Source organism: Nestor notabilis, unplaced genomic scaffold (assembly GCF_000696875.1).
Source record: "Nestor notabilis isolate BGI_N333 unplaced genomic scaffold, ASM69687v1 scaffold24422, whole genome shotgun sequence".
Classification (NCBI taxonomy): Eukaryota; Metazoa; Chordata; class Aves; order Psittaciformes; family Psittacidae; genus Nestor; species Nestor notabilis.
Genome location: NW_009919056.1, coordinates 747 through 17979, shown reverse-complemented (window position 1 = coordinate 17979; position 17233 = coordinate 747). Strand labels below are relative to the sequence as shown.

The 17233-nt window shown below is 38.2% G+C and overlaps 1 protein-coding gene across 1 annotated transcript; it reads right to left on the bottom strand.

Annotated features, from left to right (window-relative positions):
• Window positions 1–1052: 1052 nt before the first annotated feature.
• LOC104402245 (F-box/LRR-repeat protein 4-like) lies at window positions 1053–10961 on the bottom strand (the record flags this gene model as incomplete). The annotated part of the gene is made up of 2 exons (XM_010010064.1): window positions 10453–10961; window positions 1053–1398 (listed from the first exon to the last, which is right to left on the bottom strand). Coding segments are annotated over exons 1-2 (855 nt in total), but the record flags the coding sequence as incomplete, so codon positions are not given.
• Between the last annotated feature and the right edge of the window lie 6272 nt (window positions 10962–17233).

Here is a 17233-nt window from a genome sequence, read left to right as displayed (position 1 = left end):
AAAAAGGAAGCTAGTACACAAACAGAAAAGCAGAAAAGCACAATAAAATACATGGAGACAGAATTTTATAGGAGTAACAGGACCACACAAATAGTTCCTAAATTATAATCTTAATATGTGCAATCGTGGGCAGAAAAGAGATTAATCAATCTCTACTAGTCTATTATACTACAAATCAATTTATCCAGCCTTTTCAAACTAGATTTCCCTAGATTTAAATCAAATTTTCTCTACAATTAATTTCTTTGAATGACTAAAACGTATTTTCAAACTTTCAAACAGTTGTATGTTTTAAGATGTTCTGGAATCAGCTGCACCTTTGCATAGGCAAAGTACTTTCTATACTTCAGTACACACACTATACAGACTTTGAGGAAAAAGAAACCACCACTAGAGCTAAGTCAGGATGAAGCCAGTATCCTCATTTATTATTCCACTGCAGGAACAAAAAAACCCAAACTCAAGAAATGAAGACTTAAAAGAGAAGATGCAACAGGAGAGAGTTGTTATATTCTCTCTTTCCTCTTTACAAGCACAGCAAACTTCTGCAGGTTACTTAAGCAGAGAGTCACCTAGCCATGGCCTTCATGTACTAAACTGAGGTACTTAGAGATGAAAGATGTGACAAAACCAAAATGCTATTTGATTGCGTATTTCTGAAAGTGCCCTACAATCAGTGACAGCATATCTCATTACTTTCAAAAGTGAGTCCAATTCAAGCCGCAAGCACTCTGAGCAGTTGATGAGTTACTGCAGTAAACAAATGCTGCTTCTGGCATTCTGCAGTACCCTGAAAACCAGGAATAAATCACGCCTATGCCCAAGTGCAGAGGTCAGACCAGCAGGTAAAGGCTCCTTTCCACTATGTGCAAACCCAGTTTATTTCAGGATGGAAGTAAACAGACTTACATAATTCAGGCGTAACTATACAGTAACTGCAGGAGATTCACAAAAGAATGCAAGGAACTGGAAAAACCAATCTTGACTGGTACCCTGTAACGCACCTTTAACGATCAAGACAAATATAGTCAGTGTAAACATGCTTTTCTTACCTCATAAGGCAGTTTATCAAAATATCCGTTAGTCGGCCATTCCCTGAGGGTAACAATGCTGAACTGTTTATTAAGGGTGTCCATTCCACAGCCATACTTTTCTTCATCCTCATCATCATCTATATCATTCATATCAATCATTGAAGTCTTAAGTGAAAGCACAGGTCTCTCTTTCACACCATGTAGTACTACTGCATCCAATTCGGTGTAATAGTCCAGAAGAGAGCTGTTCACTTCCAGACGGATTAAGTTTGTGGGAAAGTTTATCTGTTTGATACAAGGTGTGAATTGCCGTGCCTGAGGACCATTCACCTTAGTAGGTGCCTCGGACCAAAGGATTTCCCATCTAGAAAGGAAAAATCACACATACAGACAGCATAGGAATTAAAATCAAAGTTACTAAAGCAGTTCCTGAAATACAGTAAGAGGGCGTCTCTGTTAGAAGTCTTTAACAAGCGAGAAACATGGTTGAAAAGACAATGAAAATTATTATTTCCCTAGATTTTGTAAGTAACCTAAGGATGAATTTAACAGGGCACACTGATTCATCACCTTAGCATATTTTCTCTGCATTGCTAACTAACAAACCAAGCTGTATACTCATAGTCACAAGTACATAGTCACAGAGTACTGTTACTCATGCACAAGCTGTTGTAACATCTCACAGGTAATCATAACAAATGGATTACAGATGACTTTGCAATTATAGTGTGTTAGTATAAGTATGCAGGCAGCAATCTTGCCATGTAATCTAAAAATAGTCAGCTGACTTCTCTTATTTCCCACAAAAGGTTTTAATAATAATAATACATCACCAGAACAAACCTGTTCAAATTGCAGCAATGCACTTTTTTGATATATTAAATATATTTTATAATTGAATATATATAAAATAATATAAACTTTACCTTATCTGACTAGGCAAGCAAACTATTCCTTTTAAAAGTAATTCACTGTCGAATTACAAAAAGACAGACTCTTCAAGTAATTTTTGAAAGAGTCCTTTGCAAAACAAGGTAGAATTTCCAAACTGCTAAACTGAAAAGCTTTTCTTCTCTTTGGTCCAGTGACAGAAGGAGGTTCAGGGCACGCACAGAACATCCATACATACATCCTTAATCACACATGCAGACCCCAAATCTCCTCCAGTAAACAGCAGTGAAACCTACTGCTAGTTGAGTAACCTGGAGAACGAAGTCTTATACTCATTAGGTCTCCAGTGCTCCCGAACTTGCCAATAGCACTGAAAACAGAAACATGCTTTTTATACCTGTGTGGGTCCTCATCCAGTGAAAGGATTTTAGGGGTCCTTCAGTCACTGATGCTCATCTTTTCCTTCCTCAATTCCTAAAGGAAGCCTCCAGCAGCCACTGCCACTAATCCCTTTGTTCTGCATCCCATGTGCATAACCCAGGCAAATTCCACATTTAGTCCCTCTCTTTCTGATCACTCTAGCTCCAGCTTCAAGGATTTCTCTCAGGCTACTTGTCCTGTCACATGTGGTCTCAGAAATGCTGCATCTGAGCCCTAGCATCTTGGCCTTCCCTAACAGATACTACTCCTCTGAACTTACAAGTATTGCTCAACACTGACATAAATTGCAGAGCACACAGGGGGAAAAAATAAAATTAGTTAGAAATAAAACCCAAACAACCAAACAACAAACACATGCTTCATTTTCCAGCACCAAATACTTTGTCCATCATGACGTAAAGTAAAACATAGGAAACATATCTAAGGACTTTCATTAAAACACAGCACGCATATTAATAAGGCTTAGAAGCTTGATAGTTGCTGCTGTTTCAAGGATAGGAAAATTAATCCATATCAGCTGAAACTTCCATTTCACAATGGACATTTTCAGGTATGCGCAGATAGATTTTCCTATCTTACATCATGCCGCTCTCCACAAATACCTTACAGAAGAACAGGAGGCCTGCACAAGTCTTATGTCGAAGGGAAAAAAAGAAAAAGTCATGGAGTGAAACCACACATGCAGGATTGGTAAATATATGGCACATCAGAAAGTACCAATGTAGGAGAATGGACAACTCCACCCTAAGGTTAACAGGTCTTGTAAGACAGACTTACTACTAAGCAAAGATTTCATTCATTTAGGAAACGAATGTCAACTCAAGGCAGAAAGTAGTAGATAAAGTCACACTGTCACGCGCGCTCACATAGGTCGATTCCCTGTGCAAATACTTTGTGTTGGCAATGCACATGACCTTTCTTGAACACATCCAGATCACCATTTGACATTTTGCTTAGATGCTTTCATATACCCACTCAAACTATCCTTAGGGAAACTCAAAGCTATTTTTCCTCTAATTTAGCACACGCTGATCCATCAACTTTTAACAGAGTATGTCTCAGTTATTGACTTCTCCTTTGGTGCCCTGGAGAGAGTATTATCTAGCACTGGGGAAAAAAAAAAAAAAAAAGAAAAAAAAAGAAGGCATCTGAAGGTCTAGGTCCATCAAACTGCAGAGCAATAATCACCTTCAGCAAGTAGTATGTCAGTCTTTGTAATACATTAGAGAAAAGGAAAGACACATAGCATGAACTTACAGTCTTGTGAAACTCCACACTACATACCCAGTACTGACGAACAAGACTGGTGACCATTTTTCACTGTCCTTATACTGTTTTCATCAACAGCCCACCAATCTAACTTTAAAGGAATTAGCTGTTGGTTAAACTGGAAAACCTCAGGTCTATCAGGTTGATCTGATGGTTCTTCTCTGCCGTGGTGGCACCACACACAAGAACAGGCCACAGCAATTGCTCTGAGTCAGGGTTGGTAAATTCTTCCTGAGTGCAACTGGAAGTGGTCTCTTCATCTAGGATCAGTACTTTTGACACTTAAATGGACTACATGTGATCTGAACGGGAGTGAAGACTCCACAGTTGGAAATGGATAAAAAAAGTCTAAATTTCCAAAAGCCTTCAATAAGAACTGCACTACTTCTGTTCTGGAGCATTTTTTTTGTTCTGATCATCCATTCCAAAACCATTCAGAAGAAAGACATCTTGACCATCAGCTCTGGTTTGAAGGAGCGTACCAAAATCAGCTTCCCTAGTAAGTTTGCCTGCATTTGTTTCAAGCTTAAAATGCTCAATAAACTATTTAACCCAACAAAAAGAGAACTTGAATCCCAACAAATACCTGTAAAGAAGTCAAAGGAATTTCCCCCTTGAGTTAACTAGGTAGCTCTCAAAAAAAATTAAGCTGAATCAAATGACTGAAGGTCATTTGGCTTGTCCTCAAGTCTACCAGATACACAGCTGATTGAAGATGTTGCAATGAGAGTGCTTTGGTAAGAAAGTTTCATCAGCAATGTGCTAGAAAGCCTCAGTCTTTACACTGCCATTCAAAGCCTGAATGAGAAGCAGAAACATCTGTATTATTTTCCCTAGTCACTGAAGAAAATGCGGACTTTAAGTGACTATTTTCCATTCAGCTTTAATGGACTCAGTTTTCCCATCAGATTTCTCTCTACCTCATGAAAAGAATCAGAAACTCACTCTGTTCAGATTTCTGTTACTGAAGACTCCATACACACACATGTGGTTTAAAAAACATAAAAAAAAAAAAAAAAAAAAACCACTAAAAAACCCCCCCAAAATCTGCATTTTTTTAAACCTGTGGTTTAAAAAACCTGTATTTTCCACTGTGAAGGATAATACAGTCTAGGGATTTTTTGGCTGAGAAACATACTTGCAAGGTTTGTGTCAAATGAATGCATATACTTAATGTTTGTTTAATTTTTTTCTTAACCAAATGCTGTTGGAAAGGTTTTTAATGGCTGACGCCTGAGTAGACCTGGTTACTTCTGAAGAAAATATATAATAAGAAAGATTCTTTGGAAAAGTGGCTCCTAGAAAATGTAATCAGATTTCTCTTCAGTAAGACAAGATTAAACTCTGCCTGTAATCTCCTGATATTTCTTGCATTATAAAAATTGAGATTGGTGTTGAAAGTGAATAAAGCACTACGTGTGATTCAAGCACAAAAATAAACACCCTGTCCCAAGAAACTGATAGCTGCATTAAAAACCAAAAGAATGGAAAGTTTCAGATAGACCAACAAGGAGAACATAAGGAAACTTGGAGAATAAAAGTAAGGAAACTCAAAGAATAATATGATCACACCTTTGCTGAAATTGCAACTTCTGCAACAATTATAATCATGACATGTGATTATAAAATCTGCTCGTACCCAAGCAAGTGCTCTGTAAATAATCTGTAGGCTACCAACAAGGAAATGTCTCCTGTCTGCTAACATGCCAGCACACTAGGTTCCACATCACCTGGGAAGCCCACCCCTGGTCACAGCTGTGAGTTCATAAATACAAAATGCAGGGGAGACTAATCCTAAGAATAATGTTAGAACATTCAAATCAAGGTGATAAGCAGAGTTCACAGCAGTCTAATTACGATGAGGGAATATACAGCAAATTTTCACTTCTATTTAGAGAATTCAATTCTGAAATACCAGAGAGAGCAGACAGGACTCCAAGCATGCTCAGGGCATTTGAAATTGCAAGAGATGTTTCAAATAACTGCCCTGTCCACATAAGCTTTTTATCAGTTTCTCAAAAATGACTATGTCCCATGAACCCAGATTTCATTCTCCTATGACAGGCATATGAACATGAAAAAGCTGTTTCCCTGAAGATGTCAAAACAAGTTTTAAGTAAGGATGCAAATGGCTAGAACTTAAGTTGTATGTTACACATAGGTGAGATACAGCCCTGAAGGTGCCTTATCACACTCTAATGTGTTGATGGTATCAGCATCATCTTAGGTTCCTTCAAGACCTTTAGAAAGAGAAAGAATCCCACAAGCAGCAAACACAGCTAAGCTAGGAAATACCGAGCCAAGCCGTTCATCTACAAATGAAACTTGGGAGTTTTGCTCAAAAGAGCGTCTAGCAAAATTCTAAGATGAAATAAATTAAATCAAACAGAAATAAACGGCAGGAACACACAAGTCATAATGGAACTGCTCCCAGCCAGTCAAATGATCATGGTATCTCACCTATGAGAAACCACCTGATCAGTGTTACGCTTTATCTGTGAAACAATTAAAAAACCCAAACCAACCAACCAAACAAACAAAAAAACCCCAATAAAAATCATAAAGCAATCTTCAACCTACTAAAGAAGCAACCAATGCATAGCAGTAAGGACATACAGAATCAGAGAATTCTTTTAGGTTACTCTAAAGGTTTAGAAACCTTTAAGATTGAGTCCAACTGTTAATCTAGCACTGCCAAGTCCACCATTAAACCATGTCCTTAAATGCCACATGTACATGTCTTTCAAATACCTCCAGGGATGGGGACTCCACTGCTCCCCTGGGCAGCCTGTCCCAATGCTTGACAACCCTTTTGGTGATGAAACTTTTCCTTATTTTCCTATCTAAACCTCCCCTGGTGCAATTTGAAGCCATTTCCTCTTGTCCTGTCGCATGTTATTTGAGAGAAGAGCCCAACCACCACCTCGCTACAACCTCCTTTCAGGTAGTTGTAGAGAGCGATAAGGTCCCCCCTGAGCCTTCTCCAGGATAAACAACCCCAGCTCCCTCAAGCGCTCCTCGTAAAACTTGTGCTCTAGACCTTTACCAGCTTTGTTCCCCTTCTTTGGACACTCTCCAGCACCTATATGCTATGAAACATCACCCCAAGCACAGCCACACGTCTCAGACTAGTTAGGAATCTCTAGTTTTAAGCTTTTATAAAAGCACATGAATATGTGGTGTCACTATAACCTACATGAGGTAAGGCAGTTCTAAGCCAGTTTTTCCACTACCCAAAGAGGGCCTCATGCTGTCACCAAACCCTAAGTACAAAGAATGTGCACCACAATACAAAAATCTCAAGGCTACACTAGTATAATAATCAGAACACAAAAAAAAAGGGTGGATTTCTCCACCATGTAACAACTGAGACTCTATGCTACAATACTCCCTTGATTTCAAATTATTAATTTTTGCTTGGATCTTCTGCACTCAGGTAATTAATGTAACAAATCTATACATGGATATTAATGTATGTTAGTGTAGTTTAAGAAACTACCAAACACTTCTCTACAGTCAAGGTGTAAGTCGCACCAATGAAAAGCACAGAAGGTCCATAAAGACAGCAGTTTCTATGACATTTATGATTTTTAAAAATTGTTTTATGCAGGAGAGTGATATAATGTCTTCTGTGTTTAAAGCAGAAAAAGCTATAAGAAGACAGAGAAATCTTAAACTCCTAGAAGTTAGTTGAAAATAATTTCACATTAACTGTTAAAGAGATGATCCCACCTCTACAAAAAGACTCTGAATAAAACTGATCTGAGCATCATATGAAGCTGTAACTGATAGCAGTGTTCAGTGCACCAGCAACAGAGGAACATGACTAAAGACCTTTTTCTGAACACCTGTGTAATTCCTTCTTTCAGGCAACTGAAGCATAACATCAGCAACAGCAACACACTGGCCAATGCGAGTTACAGACACTTTTCCACAAGAATATAAATATATCCTCTTGAGTGAGGGCTGTGGTGCCCCAAGTCCTTACAGAGCCTCTTGTAGGTTAGAAGTTTTTGCACACAGCAGTCTTGGATAAGCTGATGTTTTTAATACTAAACAAAGAAAAAAGTAAAAAGATTACTCAGCTAACTAGTATAATCCACTAAATATAACATTTAAATAAGTCTCAACAGGCTTTTTCCTCTCAACAGTTTTGAATTCACCATTAACATGGCCTTTTCTTTATATCAAAGTAAGAACTGATGAAAAGAAACCTTTCTAATAACCTGCCCGTTCTACATTAGTGTTCAGAAAGAAACGAATCTGGAGTCAGCAGATAAAATACCATTTTAAGGTTTTTAGGTAATAAGGTGATTTAAAATTTCACGTCAAAATAGTCAGAGGAGGAAGACAAATTCTAAGTGTCCTTCCAGTAACTGAGACAGGGCCTTTTTAACAGAAGGAAATAGTGTGACAGTTCTTCAAGTCCAAAACATCAGTACAACACAGAATAACTGAGATTATCAGCAGCGTTCCACCTTCAAAAAAAAAAAAATTCTTAGCTGACAGCTCAGAGAATTTTTGGAAGTGAAAACAAAGGACCAAGAACTGAAGCAGAAAAGAGACCACATTCCTGCAACTCTTCATATTCCCCTCATAAAGGCGAGCAAAAGAACAGAGGAAAAATACTGAATACCTCATGTGGAGAAAGAGTTCCTTTATCTTCCCTTCAAGACATTAAGACATGTTTGTCTCTTTCAGAAGAAAGAAGGAGCCAAACCAAATGTGCAGCTCTCAACAGACAAGTCCTGCTGAGGAAAGGGAAGCCAAAAGGAAACAAACAAAAGAAGTCCCTCTAACACCTCCCTAGCATCAAAACTGGCAAGTCCTGAAGATGCAGCACAGACAACTTGTTCTGAGTATCCCTGAGACAACCTTCTTCTAACCAACATATTGTTAACCTAGGTAGGCAGAACAGAAGATACTCCTGCCTACAGATTCAAAAGCAGGGTCCAACAGAAACTTCATCCTTATTTAACAAAGAACAGGAAGTCTGAGCTCTGACTCTGTCCACACCCCAGAACAGTCATAAACCACATCCAAGAAGTTTTATATGAGTACTTTTAAGTATTTTTACTTTCACCTTCTTTTAGCACTCTGAAAAATTTTCCTTTTTTTTTTTGTGCACCTTACTAAATAGCTCTTTTAGTTAACACTTCTTGAGCTTTCCTACAACACTTATTGGTCTTTACACAAAACTAAAAGTGTATTATTTTAAGAAACAAAACCTAAACAGACATTTTTATAAAATAGCATTAGCTTATTACTCAGAATTATACCTTCATACTGTCCTGCAGCACACAATCTAACTATTAATCTAAAGCAGTATTATCAAGTTACAGAAATAATATCTTCATAAATCTGTTCTATGTCATAAAATAAAGTAGTAAAATGAAAGTTCACAGAGTAACTGACCAAAAGACATTTCACATTAGGCTTTAAGTTCAAAAGTCTTAAAAGCTACCTTCACCACATACCACCCTATAAATAAGTTCTGTATTACAGTACCAAACACACTCCTCCTACTTCTGAAGTTAGGTGGCCTATTATTATTAGTTTGACCTACCACCATCCCTTGAATTCGGATGTTTACTTTAGACCTATACAGTATATACTTACCAGAGCACTGTAAAACAACTGCACTAAAAAACAGTAAATGACAGAACCATACAAAATACACTAATTGGGAATTTTGAATATATAACATGACACACAATTTTCTAGGGATTTTCAGTAAACATCAACGGCCTAGTATTAGGAAGCATGGGATACTAAATTAGACCTAGAAGTATGCTTTTTAGCTGTATCCATGAAAGGCAAGTCAGGAAAAAAACACCCAGTATCCAAGCTAAAACTGCTTATACTGCCAAAGCCTGCATTTTAAAGGAATACAGGATTTGTTTGGCAAATTATTTTCTACAGGATAGTCTTTCTTCTACCAGTTTTCTTTTATGGGTTATTTAGTATCTTTTTTATGTATACAGAGTACTTCGACTGCATATACTGATAGCTTTTCCCCATGTTTTTCCCCTCTGTGCTTTTACCTATTCTCTTTCTCCTTCCATTTCTATTTCCTAATCTCCTCACTAAGAGCTTAACACCTTTTACAGTGTTTTTCTTTATTATCTTACCATTTCCCAGGTCCCCATCTTCCTGCCCCACAACTGGAATTTCACCATTACTTCCTACTATGAGGAAAACCAAAAGGATCAAATCAGCTTTGTTTTAGTCTACGAAGCAACTGTAAAAATGATGTGTGGCTCACACTCTTTGATCATACCAAAAATAAAGATCAGACAAATGGCATCACCTTTTGTCCAACTGTTCTGTGCTTCTGGGTTTGGCCTCATTTCCATATGAATAGTTATAGTGCCTGATTGTACTATACATACAACCTAAAGCATGCAGAGAGAAGAAAGAGTTTATGGCTACTTGAAGCAGGATGACATAGCAACCATGAATCCTCAGCCTCTCCTACACAATTTGCTTTTCTTTTTGGAGAAAGAGAAGAACTCAGAAATGCCATTTCAAAAGTGATTTCTCTACATACATAATAATTATTACTCATTAAAATTCCAACACAAAACCTATCATTACACAAATGTAATGAGGATCTGCACTGATTCCTACAAAAAAAAATCCACATCTCAAGTTGCTATCAAAACATGTCACCAGAGTTTTAAAAACATGCAGAAATAAGGGAAATATCAGTGGATCAGATATGAAACAGCAGTACTAGGAAGTAAAGTTTGCTACACAGCATTATTTGTAGCATTTAACACCTTACAGGAAAGCATTAAGGAGAAAAAAAAATTACCTTACTTCAGCTGGTGGATTTTGTGAGTAAGGGTTTGCAGAGCATGCCAAAATCCTGACTACAGCTCCAGGATGATACGTTTCCAGAATGTGCACTGCAGTGGGATAAACTGGTTCCTCAAAAGCGAGTTCCACATAATCCTGGCTACAGAAGGTTGGTGGTGTCCTCTTGAACGGCAGCCGAGCACTAGGGCAACGATCCCACCAGGTTCCGTAAGTTCGAAAGACGGCAGTCTGAGTAAAGTCACCAGAACTAGGGTACACGTTCGGAATACCTGCTAAATTCCACATGGTATACGACATGCTGTTTTCACTACCATAGTGAGAGCTGAAATCCAACACTTCTTTGGCATACTGAACTATTTCAACATTGATAGGTAAGGCTCGGGTGTTTGATTCAATAGCCCTCCGGCTGTTCATTTCTCCTCTCGTTGCTGTCCTAGCTCGGCGCCGAAGGCACATATAGTAAAACATGCTCAGAACTGTTAACATGGGAAACACTGGTGACATCTAGATCTGACTCGGGAAGATGCAAAAGGTCAGGAGTCCTTTATAAGGTGCATTAACTGCTTGTGGTGTTTTGGAAAAGAGCTGATAAAACAGAATGAATAAACATAGTAGGCAGATAAAACATTCTTAGAAAGCAAATTGTACTCCTTTAGATATTGTCTTAAACAAAATACTGCTACTAAACCAGTAATAAACTACTAGATTTTAAGACAATTATTTAGTTGGAGGCTATTAGGTGTGGCTTCCCGTTTACTGTGTTTAAAAAAAGACTATGAAGAAACATTAGCCAAAACTAACCCTCAAGCAACAAAAAGACTAGCCAAAACTAGCCATCGAGCAACAAAAAGACTAATAATTAAATTAAGCATTATTTTCAGGGATTTATTAAGAAAAAACAAACAAACCTTGAACTGACTTACGGAAATGAAATCAAGTATGAAATGAAATATGGGCTTTGAAGTAAACAACTGTAGAAGAGTATCTGAAGGTACAGCTAAAATTATCCATAGTATAGTTTTGAAATACTTAAAGTAAAACTGACTTCTAAACCAAGTACTCAGGTAAGGCTGTAGCAATACACAGCTCAAAAAAACCTAAGTTACTTCACTGCTTATATTTTGCAGTACGACTGGCCAGACCCAAATCAGTTAATTTAAAGCTAGCTCAAGTGTATCTATATTATGTTAGAATCTGGAGAGTAAATACTCTTCAAAGACAGCTCATGTAGAAAGTTGTACAGCTGCTCCATCAAACTGTTATCTCTAATTTGTTCCCATGATTTGTGAACAGTTTTAAGAGTGAAAAGAGCATGCTTTGGGCAGTTTATATAAACCAAAAACTTAACCCACTGCTTCCTATATCAGAGCACTAACCTGAAATACTCACAAAAATACTGTCTTTACCCTTTGAAGTTGTCCATGATAGCATTCACCAATGACAGAAGGATCACCAGCCTCCTGAAGGATGCTCAGAATTCATTAACATCATCTTCCTTTAAGCCAAGCAACAAAGTAAGTCTTCAAAAGAGTCCTGGCATCAGAAGCTGAAGTCCCCATAGAAAGCATTTTACTTCTGATAAGAGAAAACATTTTCATTTATGTAACCACTCAGTTAAACACAAAAGGCACTAGATCTGCATGCTGCCAGGCCACCTAAAAAACAACACAAAACATACTAATAATTAAGGTACAGATGTGGTTCACACAGCCTACAACAAATCACAAGACAAACATATAAGCAGGTTTAGCAATTAGAGAAAGCCAAATTGAAAACAAGTCTCTTTAGTAAAGTTTTCTGTTTACAACAGTGAAGAAATATTTATAGCTGAATGTTTCCTCGGGCTGTATCATGTTCCCTACTAATAAAGATCTTCTTACATATGCTTGTCCCATATTTAGCAGCCACTCCACACCTGCATGATGTAAACCGTTAGATTTATTAACACACAATGAACCCAGGATGTTTTCTCTGATTACTGCTAGCAGTACACAACACACTTGGGCAATAACACAGCACTCCAGAATTCACATCCTCCAGCACCACAAACTTTCTCACAAACTGGCCTTCTGATTAACTTGTTCATCAGCTTTACTAGGAAAGAAAACGAGTAATGCCTGTAACCTCTTAAGAGGCCAAACTAGGGATGACTAAGCATGCCTCAAAATAGAATAAACGTTTCTTCAACAGCCTGTACTGGAGTGGCCGGTTAGTTTACCACAGGATACATAGTGTGGTAACACTAAACCAAAGCTGATTCTTCTACTGCAGAAGATGCATCAAACAACAACTACCGTGTTGCCTCATATTGCCTGGCAGACAAACTGATGTGTGCAATGGGTGCAAGTGACACCAGTCTTCGGAGAGCTTTTGAACAAATGGAGATGAATCAAAATTGCTTGTGTATGCCTCTATATAAACCCACTGTGTGCATTTCTTGTGTAAACTGCTTGTTTCCCATACTGACGAAACGCACATAGATGTATAAACAGCTCTCTTTCGCTTGAACACTGCCAACAAGAAGGTGCTTGTGGTAACAGATAAGGACAGGCTGCACTATTTGACCCTCTTGTGACAGCGAGAAAGTTTACTAACGAAGTGTTCCCTTCCCACTTTCTTGCCTCTTCTATTATTAGCTTTTTGTTTAGTTCCTGTCCTTCATTCAGTTTCACATGTTGACATAGCTGTCAACAACATGAATTACTCCTGACATTCAGTGCAGAAGGGAATGCATAAGACAGTATGCTGGATCCACTTCAAGCTCTCCTGGAATGCCAAAACCCAATAATGTCACATTTCCCCCAAACATCCTGTTGAACCACCTTTTACAAAAAGGCACTGGGAAAAAAAGCACCACAACCCCCAATCAAAAACACTCTTTACAAAAACACTTTACAAAACCTCCCCCTTACAAAAATACCCCCAGAAAAACAAAAAAAAAAACCCAACAAACCAAAAAACAAAACACAAAAAACACCACCCCAAGAAACAAAAGATAAAACTCCAAACTGAAAATTGTTATTTTATCTTTTCAGCATGGAGCTGCTATAAGATGTAAATGAAGATTACAAATACATCCTCTTCCTGGATTTTTCCCTCTTAAAAAGAAAAATCTATTTACAGAATATGCCAACAGACATTAAACTTCAACAAACTTACTGCTGTCAAACCCTGGAATCACGTGTAAACCAGCATATACACCAGCTTCTAACTCAAAATTTCAGTAATCAACACGTTTTGAAGGCTGCTCCATGCAAATTATAGCTTTACAGAGCTCAGTTTTAAGAATGAGGTACTCCAAGATCAGGTACGAATCACTTATCTCATATATGCATCCTACACTTCTCACATACACACTACACTTCACGTTTGCATTGCAAACTCCAGGCTCCCTCTGGCCACAGCCCGGAGCTCTTACAGCACTGTTGTAAGACCCAGCTGTGCTCTCTGTCAGACTGTCAAAGAGCAGCTCAACCACCAACTGCTTCAGATCTAGACATCAACTAGCTGGCCAGTTTAAGCCAGGTCTAACAGAGCAGATAATGTGAAATCACGCTGCAGATTTTCCATTAGCAGAAACAGAAATTATTTTCATAAAACCTGGAAAAAATTGGTATTGTTGACACTGACACCACTTTGTCAATTCTGGCTGACATTGGTCTACAGGCTCAGAAGTAATTAAGTACGAAGAAACAGAGAGGAGCATACCGCTTTCATAAAAATGTATTAGTCTAAACAATACAAGTGGAGGTAAATTACTTCCAAAGAGTAAAAGCAATACAGAATTTAGTAGATTAGTTTCCACTAAGAGGAAAGAGAAAACTATTATAAAAGAAGGAAAATAAGCATTAGGACTACAATACAAATAAGAACTCTCCTTTCAGCATTTTAAAAGAAGTGTCAAGAATTGCACGCAGTTAAAAGACCAATGAAAAATTGCTCAGAAGGTTAAAGTATAAGCCAGTGAAAGAATTACATTAAATACAGATCAGTAGGGCCATATGATATAGAGAGACTTCTTCAGGAACTACCACAGGTCAAGCTGGTTTGCAATGAAAGGGACTTAACTTTGCAAAAAAAAAAGATAAAAATGCAGACTCAAGCCTACACAAAGCATTAAGATAAACAGCTCTGGAGTGGAACAGCTCATGTACATGCAAAGTTTATGTGGAAAAATACACCCTCCCCCAAACTGCTTGATTACTTTTAAGACATCCATTTAGGCCTATGCAACTATACCTTCCAATCTCTGGCAGGACCTTCGGCCTGTTGTGTATTATTAATTTTCATTTGTACCGGCATAATTATGCCAAACTGAAGCTTAATAAAGGTTCCTTTTAACTGTGTCTTATTATCCTCCTCCCAAGAAGTAGCCTTCTACATATTTTCTTTTACTTGGCTTCTTTCATGTAATCTTTTTTTTTTTTTTCTGTCAATATATCACTAAACAGACTGAAACAGCACTATCAAATATCAGGACCTGTGTGGCCACCACAGGCTAGCACAGAGGGTGTTAACGGTTCAGTCGGATACAAAAAGCAGCCTGCCACCTCAAGCCCCACGCAGACTCATCCCTCTCCGCTCCTCAGCCACCTATTCAGCTGGCACTACTGAGGAACACTGGGGCTTGTCCAGCCAGACACCAACCATTCCTGCAACCAAGTGTAGTGTTCAGTCTGTTCAACTCACTGCCAGTTAACACAAAAGGAGTGCAGGCTCTAATAGGCAGTAAGACTGCAAGACCCCCAAATCAGACCAGCTCAAAGGGCCATGGAAATGTTACCTCTGAGATTACAAAATAGACAGGGCTCTAGAGAAACAGAGTCGACTAGACCTGGAATAAAACTTTCCTAGGAGAGAGAGATGCCACCTTCTTTCAAAATACATTATAGCCCATCACTTTATTTATATAGTCTCTCCTGTTGAGATTGTTATTTAATTGACAGCTATTTCAAACACATGAGCACATACCCTTTTTCTATTATGATTAACTCTTCTTCTCTTCACGCTATACATAAAGTCTTCTAAGACTGTAACTCACTTCCTTCAAACACAACAAACCTATATAAAGGAAAATGACTTATGGTTTCTATACAGATTTCATGGGAACAGGCTCTAATTAAACTAAAGCATTCAAAGGCACTAGATTTCTTCAGTCTTCTATTTTGCCTCTTTTTACAGGGATTTTATGTATGCAAATCTATTTTCCAGCTTTCAAGCAACCCATCCTGTTAATGATTATTGTACCTATTCATTTTGGTTGGTTTTGCAAACGCAGCTCTTCAGTATTTACAATTTCATCCCAGGAGAGCAGAAGCAGGACATGGTTACATAGTTATTCACCAATCAGACTGCTGAAGAAAGGTGGGAAATATATAGAAAAATATTGGGGATTTGGAGGGGCTGCAAAGTGAAGGGGGTGTGTGAAAACATAACAGGTAACAGGTATGAGATACAGAAAAAAAATGAAAGATGGCATATTTCCTCCTGAAATAATGCCCTTAGCCATCCCTGGCAAAGCATGGGTTAGACAAGAATTTGTACTATTTCAAGAAAAGCAAGTTGTACCTACAAGTCATGTATACACATCAGGTTTGATTTTTAAAGCCAGAGAGGTAATAATTCCTCTTTACACCAGTTTTGCTAATCTCACACTTGGGACTACTGTGCAGAGTTTTCTTTCATTTGACTATAAAAGAAACAACAACATTGACAAATTACAAAGAACATATAAATGACAAAAGCAATAGACTGCATTATCTCTGAAGAAAGATTAATGCAATTTAATGTAAGTGTCTTAGATAAAAGATGGTAAATGAGAAATCTCTTAATTATCTTTGTACATTAATGAACAGAGGGAATACTGGATCCGTACATTACAGGCCAAACCAGAGTATTTTTACCACAGGTTAGTATCTCTCACTGTTAATTACCTAGATTACACCAACATCTACATTCAACTTGTTGAAACCAGAAGCTAATATTAATTAAAAACTAATAAACTCTTTGAGCACACTTTAAACTCAGGCCCCACTCGCTGTGTTTCTTCCTGTAATGTGTTATGGCACTAAGAGCAGCCATTTGGGACTTATAAATTGTCCTGGGTTTGGCTACAGCAGACATTTTTTCTCCTTCTTAGTAGCTGGTGTAGTGCTGTGTTTTTGACTTTCAGTCTGGGAACAACACTGATAACACCGATGTTTTCAGTTGTTGCTCAGTAATGTTTACTCCGACAAAGGAATTCCTCAGTTTCATGCTCTGCCAGGGAGAAGAAGAAGCCGGGAGGAAGCAGAGACAGGACACCTGACCTAAACTGGCCAAAGGAGTATTCCATACCACAGCACATCATGCTCAGTATATAAACTGGGGGGAGCCACCCAGAAGCCCAGATCGCTGCTCAGGTCAGGCTGGGTATCAGTTGGCGGGTGGTGAGCAATTGTATCCTCTTCCTTTGTTATTTCCCTTATCAGTATTATTATTGGTGGTAGTAGCAGTGGTTTGTATTATACCTTAGTTACTGGAGAGCTGTTATCTCAACCCGTGGGAGTTACATTTTTCCGATTCTCCTCCCCATCCATCCGGCAGCGCGGGGAGGAAGAAGAGGGGGAGTGAGCGAGCGGCTGCGTGGTTCTGAGTTACCCGCTGGGCTTAAACAACAACATAAATTTACAGTTTGAAAAATAATGGAACATCATGACAATCACATCTATCTGAAATCTTGCTTGTGTTGTCATAAGCATCAAAACACACAAAATCCAGTAACTGCAGATTACTTC